Here is a 25728-nt window from a genome sequence, read left to right as displayed (position 1 = left end):
GAAGAAATAAAGTAGAATAAAAAAATTAAAAGTATGCTAGTTTAAAGTGACCATTTAAAACATCATACTGCTCAGGGTTTTTTAAGAGTTTTTTTGCAAGGCAAATGGGGTTAAGTGGCTTGCCCAAGGCCACACAGCTAGATAATGTTTAAGTATCTGAGGCCAGATTTGAACTCAGGTACTCCTGACTCCAGGGCCAGTGCTCTATCCACTGCCCAATACACTTCAGTTTTAAAGAATATTTTCCTCATTTTCTTTCACATAAAATGAGTTGAGTTCTATGACTAACTCACTAAAAAGAAATTAATCAAAACACAATTAATAAAGGCAACTTGCTACCATTTCCCAAAAGGTTTAAATACAAGATTATAATTGTCACAGGTGCTTGGCCTTTGGATGTGTTGCGAAGAACTTCAAGTGGTTTCATAATTTCTAAAAAATGAAGACCTATTATCATATTCTAGAGGGGAAAATGTGAAGCTTAAAAGCCTTTTAAAACTTTTAATTGCCTCTACCCGTTCCAGAATTTCCAGAATTTTCTAAAAAGGGGAATATATATATCCTTTTACTTTTAAAGCAAAAATAGCCAATTAGGTTGACATGTACAAGTCAGAAAATGCAGGAGACTTCATGCTGTATGAGACCACATATTTTAGTTGGTGGATGAGACAAAGTTCCTAAAATCACAAAATCTTAGATGTTGTATTTTCCTTCTGCTTTCAAAAAGTAAGCATTGTTACTCCCAAGGCTATCAAAAAAATAAATAAATAGCCCTAAGAGGAAGTAACCACTTAGCACTTTGCAAGTCATTATTTGGAAGTTTGAACAGATAGATAGTTCAGAGGATAGAGAACCTAGCCTAGAGGAAAGAAGACAAGAGTTCCAATTTGATCTCAGAGACTTACTAGCTATGTAACTTTTGGGCAAGTCACTTTAAACTCTTTGACTCAGTTTCCTCATCAGTAAAATTAGCTGGGAAAAACAATGATAAAACATTCTAGTATCTTTACCAAAGAAACCCCAAATGGGATCACGAGGAGTCAGAAGTAATTGTAATGACTGAATAACAAAATTTGGAAAGTTAATTTCATTTTTCTCTCATCAATTATTATTTAACTTCTATTATGAAATTCTCCACGTTTCTTTGTTTAATTATTTTATTTATTTTTGAATCTTACAATATTTCCCCTAATCTCGTTTCCCTCCCCTCACCCCCCACAGAAGGCAGTCTGTTAGTTTTTACATTGTTTCCATGGTATACATTGATCTGAGTTGAATGTGTTGAAAGAAAAATCATATCCTTAAGGAAAAAATATAAAAAGATAGCAAAATTAAATAATAAGATAACGTGTTTTTTTTTTTAATTAAAGGTAATAGTCTTTGGTCTTAGCTCAAACTCTATGGTTCTTTCTCTGGATAAGGATGGTATTCTCCATTACAGATAACCCAAAATTGTTCCTGATTAATTGCACTGATGGAATGAGCAAGTCCATTAAAATTGATCATCAACCCTATGTTGCTGTTACGGTGTACAATGTTCTGGCTCCACTCATCTTGCTCAGCATTAGTTCTTGCAAATCCCTCCAGGCTTCTCTGAATTCCCATCCCTCTTGGATTCTAATAGAACAACAGTGTTACATAGCATGCCTATACCACAATTTGTTTAACTATTCCCCAATTGAAGGAAATTCATTCAATTTCTGATTCTTTGCCAACACAGACAGAGCTGCTATGAATAATTTTGTACAAGTGATGTTTTTACCATTTTTCATGATCTCTTCTGGGTATAGACCCAATAGTGGTATTGCTGGATCAAAGAGTATGCACATTTTTATGGCCCTTTGGGTATAATTACAAATTGCTCTCCAGAAAGGTTGGATGAGTTCACAGCTCCACCAACAATGTATTAGTGTCCCAGATTTCTCACATACCTTGCAACATTGATAATTGTCATTTCTTGTCCTATTGACCAGTCCGAGAGGTGTGAGGTGATACCTCAGAGATGCTTTAATTTGCATTTTTCTAATAAGTAATAATTTAGATCATTTTTTTCATATGACTCTGGATCGCTTTGATTTCTTCATCAGTAAATTGACTTTGTTTATCCTTTGACCATTTGTTAATTGGAGAATGGCTTATTTTTTTTTAATTTGACTCAATTCTGTATATATTTTAGAAATGAGTCCTTTGTCAGAAATACTAGTTATAAAAATTGTTTCCCAATTTATTACATTTCTTTTGATCCTGGTCACAGTGGTTTTGTCTGTGCAAAAGCTTTTTAATTTAAGGTAATCAAAATTATCTAGTTTGCTTGTAATGATGTTATCCATCTCTTTTTTGGTCACAAACTGCTTCCCTTTCCATAGATCTAACAGGAAAACTATTCCTTGATCTCCTAGTTTGCTTATAATACTGTTGTTTTTGTGTAAATCCTGTATTCATTTTGTTCTTATCTTGGTATAAGGTGTGAGGTGTTGGTCTAATTAAAGTTTCTGCCATACTAACTTCCAATTTTCCAAAAGTTTATATCAAAGAGAGAGTTTTTATCCCAATAGCTGGACTCTTTGGGTTTATCAAACAACAGATTACTGCAATCATTTCCTGCTATTGCACCTAGTCTATTCCACTGATCCACCACTCTATTTAGCCAATACCAGATGTTACTTTGAATGGGATTTCTCTTTCAAGTTCTTGCTGTTGTGTCTTGCTAGTCGTATGTAGAAATGTTGAGGATTTGTGAGGGTTTATTTTATATCCTGCAACTTTCCTAAAGTTGCAAATTGTTTCTAGTAGTTTTTAGATGATTTACTGAACTTCTCTAGGTAGACCATCATATCATCTGCAGAGGGAGAGTTTTGTCTCTTCCTTCCCAATTATAATTGCTTCAATTTCTTTTTCTTCTCTTATTGCTGAAGCTACCATTTCTAACACAATATTGAATAGTAGTAGTGATGATGGGCATCCTCCTCTCACCCCTGATTTTATTGGGAATGCCTCTAGCCTATCCCCATTACATATAATGCTTGTTGATGGTTTCAGATAGATAATGCTTATCATTCTAAGGAACAATCTATTCATTCCTAGCTCTCTAATGTTTTTAATAGGAATGGGTGTTGTATTTTTTCAACATCTATTGATATAATCATATGGTTTCTGATAGACTTGTTATTGATATAAATAATTATACTAACAGTTTTCCTAATATTGAACCAACCTTGCATTCCTGGCATAAATCCTAGTTAGTCATGATGTATTATCACAGTGATAACTTGCTGTAATCATTTTGCTAAGATTTTAAGATTTTGGCATCTATATTCATCAGGGAGATAGGTCCATAATTCTCTTTCTCTGTTTTGACACTTCCTGGTTTAGGTATCAGCACCATATTGGTGTCATAGGAAGAGTTAGGCAGAGTTCCATCTTAACCTATTTTTCCAAAGAGATTATATAGAATTGGAACCAATTGTTCCTAAAATGTTTGATAGAACTCACTTCTGAATCCATCTGGCCCTGGAAATTTTTTCTTAGGGAGTTCAATAATAGCTTGCTGAAATCCTTTTTTTTGAGATAGGGTTATTTAGGTATTTAATTTCCTCTTCATTTAACCTGGGCAACTTATATTTTTGTAAGTATCCATCCAATTCACTTAGATTATCAAATTTATTGGCATACAGTTGGACAAAATAATTCCAAATTATTACTTTAATTTCCTCCTCATTGGTGGTGAGTTCACCTTTTTCATTTATGATACTAGCAATTTGGTTCTCTTCTTTCTTTTTTTAATCAAATTAACTACAGGTTTATCAATTTTATTGTTCTCTCCATAAAACCAACTCTTGGGTTTATTTATTAGTTCAATAGTTTTCTATCTATTGATTTGAGTAAATTCTCATTTAATTTTTAGAATTTCTAATTTGATATTTAATTGAGGATTTTTAATTTGTTCTTTCTCTAACTTTTTTAGTTGCATGTTTAGTTCATTGATTTCTTCTTTCTCTAATTTATCCATGTAAGTATTTAAAGATATAATATATCCCCTGATAACTGCCTTGTCTGTATCCCATAAGTTTTAGTATATTGTTTCATTATTGTAATTATCTAGGAAGAATACACCTTTCTTTATTGCACTTCAGTGATATTAGTTTCCACTTCATCCCCTCTCTCAGTATTTCTAAGCAATTTCATGTATTCTCCTCATAACCTGAAAGTTTCTTTCTAATCCCTCAGCACTCACTGTTTTCTTTTCCTTTTTTTTTTTTTTTTGCCATTTCAGGTATGACTCCCTATGTTGCTATCAATCGAATATCATCCATACAAGTCATTTCTTCCCCCAAAAAGAATGAAATTTTAAAGTTATATAGCTCTATACCCTACTGAATATAAATCCAAAGGGAAAAAAATCAGTCAAAAATTTACCAAAATCAGTAAACTGCTTCTATAATAATTTTGAAAAAATAGTTTGTTATTCCTATTATACTATTATGTTTTACTGTAAATTGTATCCATAGTCATACAATTCTGCATCTAATTCTTTAAATCCATTTAAATATGGCAAGTAGAGCATTAAAACCCCCTCTAAAAGCATGGCCTGACATTTTTTTTTTAATTCTAAGAATAACTTCCTCATTTTGTCAAGAATCCAAAATCTTAAAAGGTTCATGCATAGGCTTTTTATTAGTCCCATGTTCCATGGGTGAGAGTTCTATTTTCCTATATTTGATGCCAATAAAACAGAAATGGAATTGTTTCTAAATAAAACAGTTGGGGGGGGGGTTGGGGGAAAAACAGTTCTTATCAGTGACAACTCCTTCTAACTGAATGAAGTTAGTTTCCCTTTCTTTCTAACCACCCACTGAGAAGTTCAGAAAACACCAGTAAATTCTTTTGTAGTTACATCTTCCAAGACCCTGTCCAGTCAGTAATCACTATCTGAATATTGGCATATTTGAGAGATGGAGAGATGCCAAATACAGTTTTTTACTTACACCATTGCTAGAGCAGCTGCCATGGACAGTGATTGATCATATCAACATTTCCATAAAGTGTAGAAATGTATTGGCTCATGGTAGAGCCCATTATTTACCAACCAAAAATGTATGATAAAGTGATAAGGCTTTGGTGCGAAGCAGTGCAAGGTACTCATTTTGTCCATTGTACTAAAGTCTAGCTGACTGAAAATAATGCTCAGGTTTCCCATGACTCTAATTCTGACCAGCTATTAGATCCCACATCTCCTATTCCTTTCAAACTTTTGAAAATATCCACATCTTACTCCTTCCCAGCTGACTCCACACCCCACTGTTTGAAAGATACCAGTGATCTAATCAGAAAATGCAAAAGGTTTCCTAAAAATCCTCCCACTCTTTGATCTCTATAGAGTTTTGACATTGTTGGCTACTCCCCTTTCTGGACACACTCTTTCCCTTTGACTTCAAATATATTCCAATCTCCTGTTTTTCCTGCTATCTTGATAAGGGTTCTTTTTTTCTCCATTATTGAATGTTTTTCTTTTTCCCATTTCCTCATGGTGGATATTTATAATTGTTCTATACTTTGCTCTTATCTCAAGCTTCAGAAACTTTCTGATTATACAACCCTAAGTCAGTCACTTGACTTCTCTACCTTAGTTTCCCAACTGTGAAATAGGGACAATAAATAGCACCTATCTTCCCACGTTGTGAGAATAAAATAAAATGTTTTTAAAATGCTTTGCAAACCTTAAAGCACTATATAAAAGCAGGCTATTTATATCATCATCATCATCATTATTATTATTATTATTATTATTATTATTATTATTATTACTCTTTTCTTTGGCAGTCTCCTGTACTCCATTTCCATGACTTCTACATATTTGTGCCACATGGTAGACAGCAGAAGAAACACAAGGACACACTCAAGGTCTCACTAAAGGACTTTGGCATTAATTGTAAAAATAGGAGATACCAACATAGGACCACCCAGCATGGCATGCCCTCATCAAAGAAGGCGCTGTGCTCTATGAGTGAAGAAGAATTGCAGCTCTTAAGAAATATGAGTTGTGCAAACTTAAAGTCATCTCGATCCAATAATCATATGAACTATTTATGTCTGACCTGTGATAGAGACTTCTGAGATCATATTGGTCTGAGCAGCCATAGTCCAACATACTGTACCTTGACTCCAACATAAGGATGTCATTTTGGACCTCTTTGGGAATAAAGGACAATAACTAATCAATATCTATACATCTAATAAATGACTACCCATTCTGAACTTCTAACTCTGGTCTCTCTTGTAAGTTCCAAAACCACATCTCCAGGGACCTAAAGGATATATTCATAGCTAAGATTGATTTATTGACAGCACATTCAACTCAAGAGGACAAAAACTGACCTTACTACCTTTCTCCCTGAATCTCCCTTCCTTTTAACTTCATTATTTCTATTAATGATACTCATTTTTCTACTTACTCTCTCATTTTCATTGCATGAATTTGATTTCCCTCACCTCCCAATATGTCTAATATCTATTTCCCATTAAAAAAAATCATTGCCCCATGGAGTAGCTAGGTGGCGCATTGGATAGAGCATCGGCCCTGGAGTCAGGAGTACCTGAGTTCAAATCCGGCTTCAGACACTTAATAATTACCTAGCTGTGCGGCCTTGGGCAAGCCACTTAACCCCACTGCCTTGCAAAAACCTAAAAAAAAGAAAAATCAAGTGTAGTCTATCACTCCACCCAACTTGGATTAATAACATATTTGCTTTCCTATAGATTTTCCCAAGCTCCACTTCACTTTCTTCTCTAACTCATGATTCACAAAGCTGTCAAACTAATTCTATTTCTTCAAATAGCTGTCCTTGGCCATCCCTCTGCCTAAAGGTTTGCATCATTCCCTATTGAGTTCTGAAAAATTCAACTCCAGGCCTGATATTTAAAACCTTCTGTAATCTGGTCCCACTCTTGCAGCTTTAGCTCATTCATTTGACTATTTATTCCTCACTCCAGATAAATTGTATCCTTTCCTATATCCTCACCTATTTACACTTGCTGAAATGTTCTCCTTTGGTGTCTAGCTCATTGTTGTTAGCTTTTGCCTTCCTCTGACTCTATGTTATTGAATTTCCTACCCCATTCTTTTGCTTTGCTTTATTTTATTTTGATATTCCTTTTTTACCTATACCTCAATCATTTGTTCAAGTCTCTTATGTCTTTGAAATAGGCTCCTGCTCCCACCATTTCACTGAAATGGCCATCTCAAAAAAATCAGATTCCTGCTCTGCTTAGAAACACTATTTGCTGATTCCAGACCTATCCAGAAAGTTCCCTCAGTAAAAAGTGGAAAAAATACTTGATACCATAGACACTGAGATCCTTGAATCCCATGGCCCTGTAACCTCTACCCTTAATAGAAAGGGATTTCTTGATAAAAACCCTTGACCAAAGAACACAGAAAAGAATGGAACCCTCAGAATACTGGCCTAAGCTGTAGGTCCATTGATCTTTAGAGATGATTGACTTAAAGCCCCAAAATTCAACTCATGTTTTTCACCCTCATTATTTTCACTGCTTCTGCACTATTAATGTACATTGCTGCCCCTCTCATTTTTTTCACCTCCCTTTCTGCTTTCTTATTGATTCACTATTTGACTAGGTATTATTGTGTGAAAGACATGTGTCTCAAGGAAGCAATGCTCCTAATTAATCCAATCTTACTCCATCAAGGCTGGATCAATGATGGCTATCAGCTATCTGATAAATCTGCCACTTTAGAAAAACTAATAAAAATAAATATTATCACTTTTAATAATGAAAGCTAATATTTATATAATACTTAACATTCACAAAGTGTTTTATATTTATTATTTATTAATTAATTATTATTTCTTTATTTTATTTATTAATTGATCATTCAATGCATATAATCTTTTTTGACAAGAAATAATATAACAAATTTATTCAATATGCAACTAGGGAGTAAATAGTTTGCTGAGCTTGGTCAGATATGTAAGACCTGAGTTCAAATCCTCAATCACTGACTAGCTGCTAGATATTTGACTAGGCAAGTCACTTAGCATTTGCCTGCCTCAGTTTCTTTGTCTGAAAAATGGGTATAATTACAGCATCTATCTCACAGGGTTGTTGTGCAGTTCAACTGAGATAATACTTGCAAAGTGCTTAGCACTGATAATATTTTCCCTTTTGTTCTGATTCTTCTTTCACAACATGACTAATATAGAGACATATTTGCCATGACTGCATATGAATAACCCAAAGTAGGTTGCTTGTTGTTGTGGGGAGGAGGGAGGGAGAGAACTATGGAACTCAAAATCTTATAAAAATGAATGTTGAAAAGTATCTTTAAATGTAATTTAAAAAATACTGAAACAAAATTTTTATGATTTTAAAAAATCAGTTAAAATAAAAATGCTTGTTTCTTTCTTTTCTCCTTCCATTTGCTCTTCTTCCTACTTTTTTTCCTTCAATTTAGTCAACTTCATCCATTGCAGTTCTGCCCTCTACTCACTCCTTCAATACATGTCAACATAGCTTCATACCAACATTGTTTCTTATCAACATCATTAAGACTGAAATGGTATAGTGAAAAGAACACTACAGATAATTATGTTCTGCTCCCAATTCTTGCCCTTCCTAGCTATTTGACCTTGGGCACATTCTTTTATCTCATCTCAATCTCATTCTCATCCTCAAGTTTTTGGTTCTAGCCCCATCAGACAAGACAGAACAGTGTAAAATACCTCAGTCTGCTTATGCAGATTTTTCTCTCAGTCTTGCTTTGCCAGTTATTCAATTATGTACCAAAACAATTACAAAGAACCCATTCATTTTATTTTTAAGCAAAAAAATATTATTTCTCCTTCATTCACCATTTCAATAAAATTCCAATCATTGCTAACTGTTCCCAATACACGGCAATACAATAGCCCATTAATTTTATACCCTCAGCCTTGTTTTAAGTTCCTATAGGACAAACCTTTTGTAATTTGTACAGTATCCCAAATAGAGAAGCTCTACAAATGACTATAGGCTTATTAACTACCTCATTTCAAATTTTCTAGTTCACTAACAAAAAACGAGCAAATGTGAATCAAGTCCCACCCAAAATGATTAGTTTCAGGATGCCAGATGGCCTAATCCTCCTACCTCCTGGCTATTCCAAGGAAAAATGCCAAGTTTCCACCAGAGACCAAAGGTGGTGCAGTGCTGTAGCTTGTAAATGAGGGCCGACATCTTGAAGACTGATTACTAACAGAACATGTGTGTGTGTTAATGGAAGGGGGGCCCATACAACAAGTTAGGGCAAGCCTTGCAAAATGATCCTAAAATCATGCACTTGGAGAACTAGCTTCAAAAAAATGCCCATATTCTCTCAAAATCCTTACAAAGAAAACCTTAACTCTATTGGTTTGTATGTTGCTTACTATAGGAGAAAAATGACCTAATCATCTAATGAAAGTTTTCGTTGGATCAAGGGATGATATTTTGCTTATCATTCTGCCCCTCTACAACTTTTAATAATGAGTTATATCTATTGTTTAGGAAGGACAGCTATTAACAGCATGTTCTGATTATTATGACTGACTAGGAAAGCTAATTACTGGTTTTGCTTAAGAATGTTCATTTTTTACTGGAACTTTTACACCAAAACAAGCCACAAACCTATATAGGATAAGCACATTACAAAATAATATAGAACATTTATTAACACATGGTGATATAATATATGATACTATATAAGTTTATGGAGGCATGTATTAGTTTATATAATATATATATATATATACATATAAATATCTATATGAGTAGGCAATTTTAAATCAAAGAGCATTTATCAAATGAATTCCAGTCCTCAAATATTGTCCCAGACTGCCAATAAAACCCATGCTGCTTTCCCCCAAAGAGTAAACAGTGCAGCACTATGAAATTAACCCTAACCCAACTGTAAATAGGTCTAATCTTTCTAGTAGAAAGAAAAGGCAGCAGGCAGTCACCTTCTCCAGAAGGATTCAGAAAAGTGTAAAAGGATCATAGGAGCATGATTTTAGAGCTAGATTAAGAAGTCATTTAATCCAAATCCTTTCCTTTATTTATACAAGAAAATTGAAGCCAAGGGACTTCACCATAACTATAAGAAAATAAGCAAGTTCTCTGACTCCAAGTGAATAAGATTCATCTTCCTGAGTTCAAATCTAGCCTCAAGTACTTACTAGGAGGGTGATGCTAGGCAAGTCATTTAACCCTGTTTGCCTCTGTAAAATGAGCTGGAGAAGTAAATGTCATACCACTCCAGAATCTTTGTCGAGGAAACCACAAATGGGATCATGAAAAGTTGGACATGACTTTAACAACTGAATAAAAAATATTTAATTCCATGGGCAGCTAGGTGGCATAGTGGATAAAGCACTGGCCCTGGAGTCAGGAATACCTGGGTTCAAATCCAGTCTCAGACACTTAATAATTACCTAGCTGTGTGGCCTTGGGCAAGACAACCCCATTTGCCTTGCAAAAACCTAAAAAAAAATGTTACAATACTACTGTTGACTTGACTATGGTATGTCACATATCCACTTTTATAAAAATATGAAATATTTCATTTATGTTTCATCCTTACTAGGGGAATGTACTTCTCCTCTCCATATCATTCCAGATTTAGTCCATTTCTTGCTAAAGGGAGCACTTAAAGTATTTTTTTAATGTTGGTGGTTAAGTCCTACATTTTGATCCAAAGTGGCAACAAATATGTTAAACTTTTAAAATATTGAAATTTAGTGACCTGAGAGAGGCAGCGTAGTGAAATGGATATACTACATTTGGAATAGGAAATCAGAGTTGAATCATGGCTCTTCCACTTAGAACTCTAGTTCTAACTCTAGAACCACTAGTCACTCATTTTTCTGCTCTGAAGCTTTTCCCTCATCTGTAAATTGAGAGACCTGGACAAGATGAATTATAAGACTCATTCTAGTTTGAAATCTCTGATCCTATGATTTAAATGAATTGCCATCAGAACACAGTGAGTGAAAAATCTTTAAAAACTCTTGTTGTCTCTCATGGATCATCTCTTAGAGGGCCTATGCATTTCTACCAACCTCTCATGTTTTGTTAACAGGTTTGAGAAGAGGGATTCTCCTAGTCACTGACATTCAGGTTGTCTCTTAAGATGCTTAGATTTCCAAAACATATTTATTAAAGAAGGGAGGAAAGTTGGAAGGAATAGAGGGATAGAGGGAAGGAGTGAGGAAGGGGGAGGGGAGAAATGAAGGAAAGCAAGGAGAGGAGGAAAGAAGTCTTTATTATTAACTATAAGCTGCTTAAAATTATCTCACTTGATTGTCACAACTCTTGGAGACAGATGCTATTATTATTATTATTATTATCATCTCTATTTTAAAGCTGAAGAAATGGAGATGACCGGAAATGAAGAGACTTGGGCAGGATCACATGGCCAGTGAGTTGTCTACATTATTTTCACCCATGTCTTCCTGACGCCAGTACCGACACCCTATCTACTTTTCCGCTACCTGTCTCTGTGTACCTAAAGGAAAATAATAATAGCATTTATATCCATTTTCATGAAGCGCATTACCAATAAGTTAAGTGGTCCTGGGTTATTTAAAGGTAGGTTTACCAATTCCCTGAAACAGGAGAGCTTGGCTAGATTGAGGTAGGAAAGAAGCAGGGTTAGGCACCATCTAACGCAGACACTGCAATAGGAAATAAGAAGGTTAAAGGAAGACATCCTGGGGAAATAGAATGGGGGAATGGGGGGTAAAATCTCATTTCTCTTTGTTCTACATTGAATTCTGAAACTAATCTGATTTGCAACTCCTACTGATGCCCAATAGATCTCTAGTGATGCCTGAATGATTCCTTTCAACCCCTGGAGTCTGGGCAATGAGGTGGAAAGTGACAACTATTGATCTCTTGATGGTTTTCTGATTTTACCACCTTGTGCCAGGCTAAGTGATGACAGGAAAGAAGGAGAGTGAAAGTTACTGACCAGTAAATTAAATGTCCCCAAAACAATGGGGGGGGTTGAGCTTATTCTAGAGAGCTCAAGAGTTTGTGGGAGCTAGGAACTAGATGAGAAAATGTATTTGGTTAGACATGATTATTAATCTGACCACTTTGAATGAGTCTCTGCTTCTTGGAATCCCTGGTTTCCTTTTTTTGTGCAGATCCACCTCCACCCTTCATATGAAACCTTTCCTGGTCTCCCCAGTTACTAGCTCCTTTCTCTCTCTGGGCCCCAAGTGTTACCTTGCATCTGTTTTGTAAGTGTTCTTTATTTTCCTGGAATCAGGAAGACCCACATTCAAATCCTGATTCAGACACTACTAGTTCTGTGATTGATAGATGAATCAATTAATCACTTCTTACCTCAGTTTCCTCTGAATTTTAAAGTACTCTATAAATGCTTTTATTATATTACTCTATTATTGTTAATATGTATTAACATATATATATAATATATATGTATATATATATATATATATATATATATATATATTTCCCCCTCATATACTATAACCTTGAGGCACGCATGGATTTTCACTTTTGCCATTGTATCCTAGTGCACAGCCATGTTACACATATAGAAGAGCTTAAATGCTCATTGATTTGTGGAGAAGTTAAAAATCTAGAAAATTCTCATTGATCTATCTAGATTCTGTTATAACAGTTGTTTTGATTAGCCCAATACAGAGAGAGGAGAGAGAGAGAGAGAGAGAGAGAGAGAGAGAGAGAGAGAGAGAGAGAGAGAGAGAGAGAGAGAGAGAGAGAGAGAGAGAGAAATTACTGGTGTTCAACTGAATTAACCATACCATTTTGTTGTTTTGACATTATAGACATATTTTAAATTATATAAAGAACAGAAAAAGGGGGAAATGTTTAAAGGAAAGAACGTTACAACAGTTAGCATTACTCCCACTGTTTCCCAGTGTCTAAAAAGAGATTGTATATATTTTTTGAGAAATAGTATCCTGGAATGGCAGGAAGGTTGAGGAACAAAAAGAAATCACACAATTCCCCATAATGTGGGTCATTTTAGGATGAGCTACAATCTCTCTCAGCTTCTTCTAAGAAAAAATGAAAAATATTAAAATTGTATTAACTCCCCGAATTCTTATAAGGATCAAATGAAATGAAACCATTTTATAAAATTACAAAGTACTATGAAAACATAAAGTAACTAGCTAAATTTTGGAGGCTTAGATTTGTTAGCAGTGATTGAAAAGATTTGGGTACCTGGCAGGGAGCAGAGGCAGGATGTAACCCAGAAAGGAAAGGACCACCAAGATGAGACACACCAGGATGTAGGTCTGTGCCAAAATAAATGAATGATCCTAAAATAAATAAGAGAGTATTAGAGACACTTAAAACTATACTACTATCCATTTACAATCAAGAATTCTTTCCTCTAACATTAAATCCTCCCAACTATCTAATTTATTGCATTATTCAGATATGACATAAATTATATTTCTACTCATTCCCCAGTAAGCCTCACATATATCTAAAAATTCTTTCTTTCAATTTTATTTTATGAATAATACTGAGAATTTTGATATGAATCAAGTCTAATTGATTTCAAAAAACACACTTTTATTTGGAACCCCTAAAGAATGCTTTCCACTGACAACTGGTGTTGTAAATAGACTTTGAAATCAAAATTAAATTAAGTGTCTAAACTCACTGTTATATATTCAACTTGCCCTTATGAAATTCCCATGAGGGTTCTATTTTTTAAACATCTTCACAAAGTTCTGAATGGTATGAGCCAATGAAATAAACTTCCTTTCTCCTGGGGCCTGCCAGCTTGACATTGTTGTCTGCACTAGTGAGGATGAAAGCTTAATTAAAGATCTAATCTGAACTTTGGCAAAATAACTGCCTCGGGATTCTGACTATAGCAGATGCGCTAAAGTCAAAGGTAGAAGAGGATAACATCTTATATCATCTTCAGCCTTAACATACTTTGGCTGCTGTCAGGGTTAGCATCACTGAATAGTGGAAACTTCCTTTGCAAAATAACATCAGAGACTTGAACCTGCCCTTTGATAAGCACACTCTGATGGGCAACTTGGCAAGTTGGCCATTGTGACTGAACAAAACTGTGTTCTGAATTTTTATAGATATGTGTCAATACAATTAAATAGAATAAAAAGAAATTCAGAACTATTATATTTGATATGCAACACCACGGACTAAACCAACCTACTTGTGGTGGGAAACAGCAACACCCATAGTTATTCTAGAAAATAATAGGTCTAAACTCAAAGTTCTTTTAAAAATCTCAAAGCCAAGAAAAATTATTTAACTAGGAAAGAGGACTAAAAGTTGGTAGGGTAGAGGGAGAGAATTCCAAGACCCACATATAAAAACAATAGAAACTGAATTTAGATAAATCAGTCTTATGTTTTGAATTTCAAATTAAAAGATAATAATCAATAAATATTTATTACTCTCTCTAGATATCAATCAATTGTCATGATTGTTGGTTATATAAAGAAAAACACCTAAAGAAGCATATATTCTTAAACAGACTGTGTTTCCAGTGGGGAAACACACCAGGCTTGCTGTTGGAGAGAATTGATTTCAAATACTACCTTATACAACAGTTAGGATTCTGTATAAATCACTTATTCTCATTCTGTTTTAATTTCCATATTCAAAATAAGGCCTCAGTGATTCCTATGACCTTATATACATAATAATTATGTAATATTCCATGGACACATATCCAATTATTCTTAACTATTATCATTCATTGTTTGATTTTAAATCTAACCTTTTTAACTTTATGCTTTTATAGTTATATATTAACTGCAGTTATGTCATCTCTATGGTTATATAATTATCTGTAGTTATAGGATCCAGAATGACCCTCTCTAACTCTAAGACTCTATGAAATGTTAAACTTGGAAATCTAAAATGGTAGGTTTGATAACATTCCTACTTGGACAGTTTAAAACTACAAAAAAATTAGACATTTAACCTTTAGGATAAACTGAATCAACAAAGAATACCCAAGGAAGACAACGCATATTCTTGCCATCTCTTCAGTTTGACCTCTGAAAATTTCTAGCTGTCATCCAAAGCAAAACAGACACACACACACACACACACACACACACACACACACACACACACAAGTATTTAAAATTTCATAGAAAGATAGATAGATGATAGATATCTTAGTGTGTATGTATATAGACATATATATATATATATATATATATATATATATATATAAATAACATATAGAGAGAGCATCAAGTACCTAATTATGTGCATCTTGTCTCCTCCCGTTAAAATAGGAGCTCCTAATAAGGCAGATTTTGCCTTTCTTTTCATCTGCAGAATTAGTTCACATCAAGTTTTTAACAAAAGCTTGGTTTAACAAAAGCTGGTTTGTTAAAATCCTAAGCTTATCATGGATGGTCTCCAGTCTCCATGCTTTTTCACAGGTGGTCTTACATTCCTGCAATTCAGTCTCCTTCCTCAATTCACCTATAGAAATCTTCAAGGTTTAAGGAAGGCCTCATGTCCTATAAGAAGTCTTTCCTGACTTCCCTAACTCTTCAATTATCTCTTACTTGCTAAACTCTATGAATGTTGTTTTTCTCCCTTTAAATATAAATTCCTTAAGATAGAAACTATTTCAACTTCCTTAAGATAGAAACTATTTCAATTATGATTTTTTGTGTCCCTAACACACACTGAAAAAAAAAAATCATTAAATGAATAGATGAAGGACATTTTCTATATGTGTTTTTCTTTGCAGATGAGCCAGCATTATTGGTTCATCACATCATAGACTTGGTTTTTAGTGGAGGAAAATGGTTCCTACTAATAGAAAAACATGCTTCTAAATAAAATATTCTTCTGTTATCTATATCCAACTATGAGTAGCCTTGAATCTACCTCTACCTTCTTAATACTCCAAAATGGACACAAAATGATAGTGCTAAGATTATTGGCACCAAAATAAAGACTAAGACTAAAGACTAAGAACTTAGTCATATCATAATTAGCTGAATTTATGGGGTTAGTCTAATAGACTGCAGATCAATCTATATAGTCTCTAGTGGTTGCTATTAATATCAGGATCAAAACTGCTATTTTTAAATATTCTTTAGAAATGGCATAAGAAAAAAATCAGGATGATGTTAAGTGGGGACAGACAATGAATGACAAACTCCAAAAACATAATTCGCATTGACTACTTTTAAAAAATGAAGTTCTTGGAATGTTTAAGCAATCACTTCTTTTGACATTTGATGAGTTTCTTTTAAGATGCTAAGCAGAGTGTTTTATATGGAAGTGGAAAAATTATGGAATTAGTGAAAATAAGTAGATTAAAAAGAGTTGTTTGTTTAAAAAAGGAAAAAAATGAAAAATAGCTTAATTACACCCCAGTATTTGCAGAATTGTTACATAGACAGCGCTAAAATATTGATCACTATTTTCCCAGGGAAGATTAAACTATTTTTATTTGTTTTTCTAGGTTTTTAATGGCTCTGAAAAACAATCTCAACAAAATCTCATAATTTGAAACTACTACAAAGAATTTCAATACCAGTTTTATCTGCATTGATTTTTCTTTAACTTTTAGAAGTACAAGAACACTTTATATATATATATATATATATATATATGTATATATATATATATTATACTTCTATATAATTCTATATATTGAGGAAAATTATATATGTTCATTGGTCCTTGTAGAGATCAATTAAGGAAATCAGAAAAACCAAAATAAAGCTCAAATAGCTCCAATGGTTAGATGTTCAAATACATGTAGGATTTTGATTTTCATGAATGTAGAAAGGCACAATTTATATGCAGACCTTTATGACTTCAAGCCCAAGGCTGATCCACTATTCACCATGATTCTGCATACTTATGACAAAAATGTTCAATACAGTCATTCTCACTTCTCACATTCTCATTTCAATTCACCATGAGAAAAAATGCAAAAGTCCTACCATATTCACTATTCATTGTGTGATCTGTGAGAGGAAGAGCAAATTCTCTTGAAGGTAATCCTTTTGATATTTTCCAAGGTGACTCCTTTGTCCATAATGGTTTCCAATCACAAAAATCAGATTCAAAGTTACATATAGTATAATTTGCTAGATCCAAGGAGGGAAAAAAATGGGAAAACATTAGCATTGAACCATATATGGGAAGTACAGCTGGTTCACTATGAGTAAAAAAAATAAAATAAAATTTGAAAAGACTTTTCTAACCATTGAGTCACAATTAGTGTTCCCTATACCCATTGAAGCTTGTCATGGTTTATGTGAGACTTCACTGTTTTCTAAATTTTTCCATTCAGTAGTCTGGCATATAACATTTCAATTGGCAGGATCCTGTTTTAAAATATAATGATACTAGGTGAAACTTCACAGCTTTCCAGTAATTCGTTTGTCAAAAGCAAAATTGTTGAGTGTTGGTGAGGGAAAATTTTTTTTAGAGACATAACTATAAGGTCCCTTACTGTTTACCTCACTTTGCTTTCTCATTTATCAGTTTTATCCATTTAAAAAAATGTGTCAGTGGGAAATGTGGGTGAATTATACCTTCTAAGTTTTTTGTTTTGTTTTTATTATTCCTCACAACTTTTCTTCCAAGTATATAAGTTAATATATTAGTTAAGGATCTACTCTTCATCACTAAGAGAAAATACACTCTAGAGGGTATTTACAATTCATGTTCTTTGTTTCTTCACCTAGCCACCAGCCCAGCTACTGGGCAGCCTGGTTCCAGAGGGCTCAGCAGTGAATTAAAAGTCAAGGTCCAGAAAAGATGAAAAAGGAGGGGTCCCTTTATTTTAGTGTTTTCAGTTGTTTCTATCACATTTGACTCTTCATGACTTCATTTGATGCTTTCTTGGCAACGATACTAGAGTGGCTTGCCATTTTCTTCTCCAGTTCTTTTTTCAGAAGAAGAAAATGAGGCAAACAGGTTTAAGTGATTTACCCAGGGACACACAGCTAGTTAGTGTCTGAGACCAGATGTGAACTCAGGAAAAAGAGTCTTCCTGATATCAGGTCAAGCATACTATCCATTATGCTACTTAACTGCCCTAGGGTATAAGATTAGCTTATATGTCAAACTGAACATGATAGCGAGTCTTGGTCCCAGTCTTCAAAAGATAATAAGAAATATATTGTTGAAAGACTACAAGTAGGGAATGTTACATTTGCAGAAACATTCACTTCTATATCCACTTTTTCTTAGGGTTTTTTTTTCAAGGCAAATGGGGTTAAGTGGCTTGCCCAAGGCCACACAGCTAGGTAAGTATTAAGTGTCTGAGACCGGATTTGAACCCAGGTACTCCTGACTCCAAGGCTGGTGCTTTTATCCACTGAGCCACCTAGGCGCCCCTACATCCACTTTTCTTAACTACTTTTATTTCTTACAATGAAATGTTTGTGAGAAAGGAGCAACAATGGGAAGACCATCAGGAAATTACTGGAGCACAAAATATTGAAAGCATCAAGGAAGAGAAAAGGAAGAGAAAAACTAGAGAGGAAGAATGTGGGCTAGGAAGAGGGAGGTCTAGCAGAAGAGAGAAAAGAAAGAAAAGCATTGATACTACTATCCCAATTATTTACTAGATTCTTTTCTTTTCCCATAACACATCTTCCAGTTTGTTAAAGTTCTGCCCAAGCTTAGACATACTGATGACTTTATTTGTGACCTTGGAAAAGCTATATTAAGGCTTCTTTCTTTTACAATATCCTCATCTGTAAGATAATTATGACATTATCATTCTATTTCCAATGATTGTGGTGAGGATGAATTGGTAAAATAAAACATGAAACTTTATGCAAATGTTTGATCAACATTCAGGTTTTTTATGATAGGAAGCTGCAACTCTTTGGGGTTGCCCAAATACAGAACTAGCTCTCAGGAAATGATACGATGCAAATGAAAGGTTTGAAGTTCAGAAAGACACCATTACCACTAAATTGAACCTACAATGAATTTTCCATAAAAAAAAAAAAAATCACATCCCTCATTTACATACCAGCACATTGCAAAACTAACTAGATCTTGGTCATTATGGAATTTTCACATTTATCTAAATAGGAATGCCTAGGCTTTTGATCTGATAGCTCATTAGTTACATGTCAAGTGTTAACACATTAAAGTGGAATATGCAAACGACAATACTGTTAAATCTATCTGTATGCTAATTAAATACTTGGACCTCTAGGTGCTGCAATGCTTACTTAGGCAGTCATCTGATAAGACAAGATGAAAATGCCCAAATGGTATGTTTTGATTCTCTTAACTGATGCATAAATATATTTTGTCCACTAAACAAATTTCCAAGGCAACAAATTGAGTGACTCGGTTTTTCTATATCAATCAGAAGGGCTTTACAAAGGATAAGACTCAGTCCTGATATGCCCACGCAATATAATCTGATAGCACTCTTCAATAGCAATCTCCTCCTTTCCAGGATGCCTCTTTTGTCATCCCTGGATACAGAGAAGAGTTGACAAACTGTCAACAGCAAAAATGTTTGCATTGGAAAAAAGATGACCCCTTGCCTGAACAAAATATGCGGTGATAGGCATAGAGCTTGTTAGCTATCGGACAAGGGTCACCTAGACAGTTGCCTGAAACTCTGTAACTAGTCCTTTGGAAGATGCTCTAACATTTTCTACCTCCACAAAGTCCTTATTCTCTGCAAATATACACACATAATTCAGTAGGAGAAAAATTCTGATTCTGTAGTCCTTTAGGAATTTGAAAAATGTGCAGAACCTCAAGTGTAGTGTTGGCTTCAACACAGCTCTTTGAAGAGACTATTTCTCTGAACTCAGAATTAAGTTGGTCCAGAATTAAGCACACTTCTGCTACCTAAGCTACCTCCTTCCCCAGCATACCCACTCCTATAGGAAAGAAAAACTTGCTAAATGGGAATTAGCCTATGTCTAGGAAAATTTGTTTCTGACCACTTTTGTTAGCATCCACCCTGCAATGACTAATCTCCCATCACTAAGTAATGGTAGGAAAAGGGAAGAAATAAAAATTATTTTTCCTGACAGTGTGATGCAGTAGAGATATCATTAGATTTGAACTCAAAGGACCTGAGTCCAAATTCCTATTGCCACTTATTAACTATATAACCTAGGAAGGCAATGGGACATTTAAAGGTCTCTATCTATGCTCCACATATGCAGAGACCATGCATGTGTATACATATGTTTACATACAAAATGCACACATACCAAAATCAGAACATTGCATTATTATAACTTGTATTTATTATAGAAAAAAATCTCTCATTATTTACATTTTATACCATTGCATAGGTCAATCATTTTACTTTTCAAAAAAAAGTAAACATTAAGGTCCTTGAGAAAGTTAATGTTTGAAATCCATCAGCATCCAATGATGTAAAAACAGGTTACCATAGTGCAATTAATTGTCTGTCCAGAAGTCTGCTTTCCCCAAGACAATTTAAGCATTCATAAGCTTAAGATGTTAGTTGATCATAAATATTCCAGAACATGACTGGGCTATAAATTATAAGTCAAGCTTAATCAGTTGAGTTAAGTATCTTCCATTAATTCCTATCCCCTACATAATTCAGGAAGTTAAGGTATAGCGATCAAAGTTTGATCAAGTTTGAAGAAAGTCTTGAGAGTCAAATTGATTCTGGCAACTATGCTGTCTAATCTCCTATGATAGTTTTGGGTGCTAAAACATTAATAAAACCTGAAGAATATTCTATTCCTGTCCAACAGGATATTGACTTCATTATCAAGTCCCTTTGAATATTTTTACTTGAGTGTTTGTGATTATGGGAAACACTCCCATAATCAGAGTATGGTACATGACAGCACTGATGATTTGAGAAAATGTATACTGCAGATTCATCAGTTTGATGAGAAATATTTTGGGACTATAATAACCATCCTTTCCCCCATCTAGTGAACCAGTTTTGTATGTGCAGAATAAAATGAACCTCACTTTTTTATAGATGAAATAAATCATCTCCAATCTCAAATATTAAGGTATTTTTGAAGCTTTAGATTCAGCAATGAAGAATTTCTCTATGGCATAAGAAAGGGAAGACAGGAAGAAATAGATATTGGCTAATTAGCACTAGAAATGAATTGTTAATATTTTTGGTTAACATTTATTTTACACTCGTCAAGTACTTAATGATTTGCCAAACCAAGGAAAAGGAATATCCTTTGTCCTTAAGAAGTCTATATATTTTTTTGCAAGGCAATGGGGTTAAGTGGCTTGCCCAAGGCCCCACAGCCAGGTAATTATTAAGTGTCTGAGCTTAGATTTGAACTCAGGTACTCCTGATTCTAAGGCTGGTGCTCTATCCACTGTGCCACCTAGCTGCCAAGAAGCCTATATTTTAATATGAAAATCTTGATTCTATGCAGGAATTTTTTTCAAGACAAGGCACTCAACGATACTGTACAATAAAAAAAAATGATGATAGAACACTTTTTTTATCCAGACTTGGGATTTTATTTTCCCCCAGTTACATACAAAAACAATTTTTAACCTTTATTTTTAAAAACTTTGAAGGGGTGGCAAGGTGACACAATGGATAGAGGACTGGCCCTGGAGTCAGGAGTACCTGAGTTCAAATCTGACCTCAGATACTTAATAATTACCTAACTGTGTGGCCTTGGGCAAGTCACTTAACCCCATTGTCTTGCAAAAAAACTAAAAAAAAATTTGAGTTCTAAATTATCTACCTCCCTCCCTGTCCACCCCCCCCATGAGAAGACAAGCAATTCTATATAGGTTATAAATGTGTAGTCATACAAAAATGCCCTTAATAGTCATACTGTAAAGGAAAATATAGACCTAAAGAAATAAATCAAGAAAAAATAAAAGTTAAAAAAAGTATGCTTCAATCTGTATTCAGAACATCATCAGTTCTTTCTCTAGGGATAGATAGCCTGTTTCATCATAAGTCCTTCAAAATTTTATTGCTGGGAATAATTAAGTCACTCCCAGAAGTTCATCTTACACTACTGCTGTGACTTTGTTCACAGAACATTTCACTTTGGATCTGTCCTGTAAATCTTTCCAGGCTTTCCTGAGAACATCCTGCTCATTATTTCCTATAACATGTATAATATTCCATCACAATCATATACTACATTTTGCTCATCTAATCCCCAATTAATGGGTATCCCCTCAATTTCCAGTTCTTTACCACAAAAAAAGAGCAGCTATACTTTTATATTGGTCTTCTCCCTGGTAGCTTATATTTCCAAAACTCTTTTTGTTCCCATTCTATTCACGTCAAACATGGGGCCCCAAATATTCCTAATGTGGCCCATACCAGATTACAATTAGTTGGGAGATATTAAAGAAAATGAATAGAAATGCATTAAAATTAGATGACATTACATTTTAAAAACTAGGTCAATCTGTGACCTGAAGGGACTCTTATGTTTAGTTTTATTGGCCTCCATTTGTATTGGAGTATCACAACACTAGTTAACAAAGTTCTACTATTAAATGAGCTAAATAACAAATATTTTACAGAAAACTGGGTTAGAGAGAAGTTAAGGCCTTGGCCAAGAACTAGTGATTAGGATGCATCAAATCCAGGACCCTTCTGACTCACATATAGCTCACACTACCAAACTGAGACTCACATACAAGGTTTTCAATTAACCAAATAAAAATAGAAAAGCACTTATTTCTATTTTACAACAGGGCCTTGAGAATCAAAGGACTTAAATTTTAAATCCAAGTCTGTCAGTAACTAGTTGTGTGATGTTGGCCAAGTCCCTTCACCCAACCAGTGTACTGTTTCTATTTCCCTTAAAAACTGAGGAGTCTGAATTGTATATTTTTTTGTCTCAACAAAAAAATAAAAAGATCAAGTATTCAAATAAGAAAAAATTAGTGCATATAGGTAATTAATAAATTCCTGTGGATTAACTGATAACAAAAGTGGTAAAAGTGGTAAAAGTCAAGATCAGATTATAATAAAGCCACATACTGAATTTCCTCCAATCTGTACTATATCCAATATCTTACAGTCCAATATCTTTGGGTGCATAGAGGAACTCAATAATGTGCTTATCTATGTAGATTTAGATATTACAAATTGTGTAAAGAGAGTTAATAGTAAAAACCAAAGAGATATAGAATCATAGTTTATTTTTAATTTATTAATTTAGTTTTCCAATTATATGTAGAGATAATTTTCCACATTCATTTTTGTAAGTTTTCTCCCTACCTCTGTCATAGTATCCAATCTCATAGGTATATCTCAGAGCAATTTTAATTTGCATTTCTCTAATAATTAGACTGGAGTATTTTTATATGACTAGAGATTGCTCTAATTTCTTCATCTGAAAACTGCCAATTCATATCCTCTGACCATTTATCAATTCGAGAATGATTTATATTCTTATAAATTTCACTCAGTTCTCAATATATTTTAGAAATGAGGCCTTTATCAGAAATACTGGCTATAAAAATTGTTTCCCGATTTTCTGCTTTCCTTCTAATCTTGGTTGTATTGGTTTTCCTTATTCATAGACTTTTCAAATTAATGTAATTGAAATTATCCATTTTGCATTTCATAGTGTTCTCTAAGACTTTTTGGACATAAATTTCCCTTCCTTGCTCTTCTACATGGTTCATGAATCATCTTTTAGGTCTAAATCATGTACCCATTTTTGACTTTATCTTTGCATAGAGTATGAGATATTGGTCTGACTATAGCATTTTCTAGTTTTTCCAGTAGTTTTTTGTTAGATAGTGAGTTCTTATCCCAGAAGCTAGAGCAATTGGATTTATCAAATAGCAGATTACTACCGTCATTTACAACTGCATCTTGTGAATCTAACCTACTCCACTGAACTCTATTCCTTGGTTAATACCAAAGTGATGATGATTGTTTGACATTTCCCCTGTGTCTTCCTTCTTGCTTCAACATGACTGGATTGCCTCCTCTATGGATAGTGACGGCTTGGCACCTGACCTCTTCTCCACATGAGTTACTTGTCCAAATGATAACTGTGAGAACTAGACTAGAAACAGGACTGGTAGTGTAGAACAGAGGTTGGGGGGAGGGGAGCTGTCCCTCCCAGGGTAGAACTACTCCTCCAGATTTGCATCTTCTTAAAAAAGAGAATATACTACTAAAAAATTCACTTTTTGTTGACCCAAGGTCAATTATTTAACTGAGATACAATATACTGTTGTAATCTAGAATCATGGAGAAGTATAAGTTGTTTGACCCTACACTAAATGTTCTCAGATTGTTTCATTTTTTGTGTTATCTTTTTAATAGATTTTCTGTCTCTTTTTTACTTTGTTGTTACCAATGACCACTTCTTGCTGTTCCTGGTAGTCAGTGAATTAACTCTAATGATTCTGAAAATGACCTTCCAAATTTACTGCTTTTAAAATACTTTAGACCATGAAATGAGCCAACCAAGCTTGGTAGAGCTGTTTCAAATGATGATAAAAAAGTTTCTTGATGAGGCCCTTTGTGGCTTCCTAGGAGCAGAACATAGACTTTGTTATATCCATTTTGATTCCTTGGCGGCTTTTTTTCCCTTTTGCTCAATGCAAGTTGCATACTAAAGTGAACTATGAATAATTGTGGTTAGGGATTACATATTCTCTGGAAACTGAGGTGTTTATAACTGCACTCATCAAATCCATTCTGAAAAAAATGCCAGTTTAAAAGTTACTATTTTTACATTATTTAACATATTATTTCATTTTGTTTGTATCTCTAATACATTGCACATGGCCCAGTACTTGCCTCCTTGATCAATATTTAATGTTTAAAAGTGAGAAAATTTTTGAATCATTCACCTGCAAAGGTTTTTCTCTGGAGAAAGAGGAAAGAAGCCATGCTACCTCTTATGCACATGTATTTATCTCCCTACTTTCTCAGGGGCACAGCTTTTTAAATTATTGCTTTTATGTTTCTAGAACCTACCATGGTTTCTTGAACACAGTTGGAATACTCATGTGTGTGTTTGTGTGGGTGTGTTTGTGTGAGTGTCTATAGACAAATATTATGTTTAGAAATGAGTCTATGTATACACATATACAAATGTATATAAAAGAACAGATATGTAAATATATATCATATATACATATGTGCAGGCATTGTCTCAGAAGTTCACAATATACATATGTATATAGCAATATCTGTGGTTGATCTTGTTTAATTAGAAGAACTGGTTGATGATGATATTTATGATCTAACAATGACAGAAGCCTCCAAATAGTGAAGGCTTTTTAAACACTATTCAGACCACACAAAAGAGATATAGCAACCTAGAGATTAACATACAAGAAAGGGGGTGCTTTAAGTTTTAATCACATGATTGATGAATTATTTTTGTGAAAAATTTGTAAACTGCAAATTCTAATACTTGCAACTATATTTTAGAAGTTTTAAAGTGTATTACTACTTTATATTTTTGCCTTTCCATTGCATGTGAAGGATAACATGTTCCCAGGGGAATAATAAATGCATAATTAGTGACATGAAATACTCAGTGTTAGAATAAAATATGTAAATAATTGATACAGCTTTTATAATGACCATGACATTTTATTTTGCATCTACTATATCAATTTGGCACCAATTAAGAGAAGAGATTGTTTTCTTTTTGGTCAAAGAGAATCACATTGTATAGAAAATTTTAAATCCTAGAAAATAATACTATC

General features: G+C 34.0%; 1 protein-coding gene across 1 annotated transcript in view; it reads right to left on the bottom strand.

The window, feature by feature from the left end:
• Positions 1-25728, bottom strand: part of MALRD1 (MAM and LDL receptor class A domain containing 1) — an 879021-nt gene that overhangs the window by 726051 nt on the left and 127242 nt on the right. Inside the window, exons 13-14 of the mRNA XM_074195229.1 lie at positions 17001-17147; positions 13252-13349 (exon numbers count right to left, since the gene is read on the bottom strand). Of these exons, the coding sequence (XP_074051330.1) occupies positions 13252-13349; positions 17001-17147 (245 nt within the window). The remainder of the gene's footprint in view (positions 1-13251; positions 13350-17000; positions 17148-25728) is intronic.

The sequence above is a fragment of the Macrotis lagotis genome, chromosome 7, assembly GCF_037893015.1.
Source record: "Macrotis lagotis isolate mMagLag1 chromosome 7, bilby.v1.9.chrom.fasta, whole genome shotgun sequence".
Classification (NCBI taxonomy): Eukaryota; Metazoa; Chordata; class Mammalia; order Peramelemorphia; family Peramelidae; genus Macrotis; species Macrotis lagotis.
This window is presented reverse-complemented; position numbering and strand designations above follow the sequence as displayed.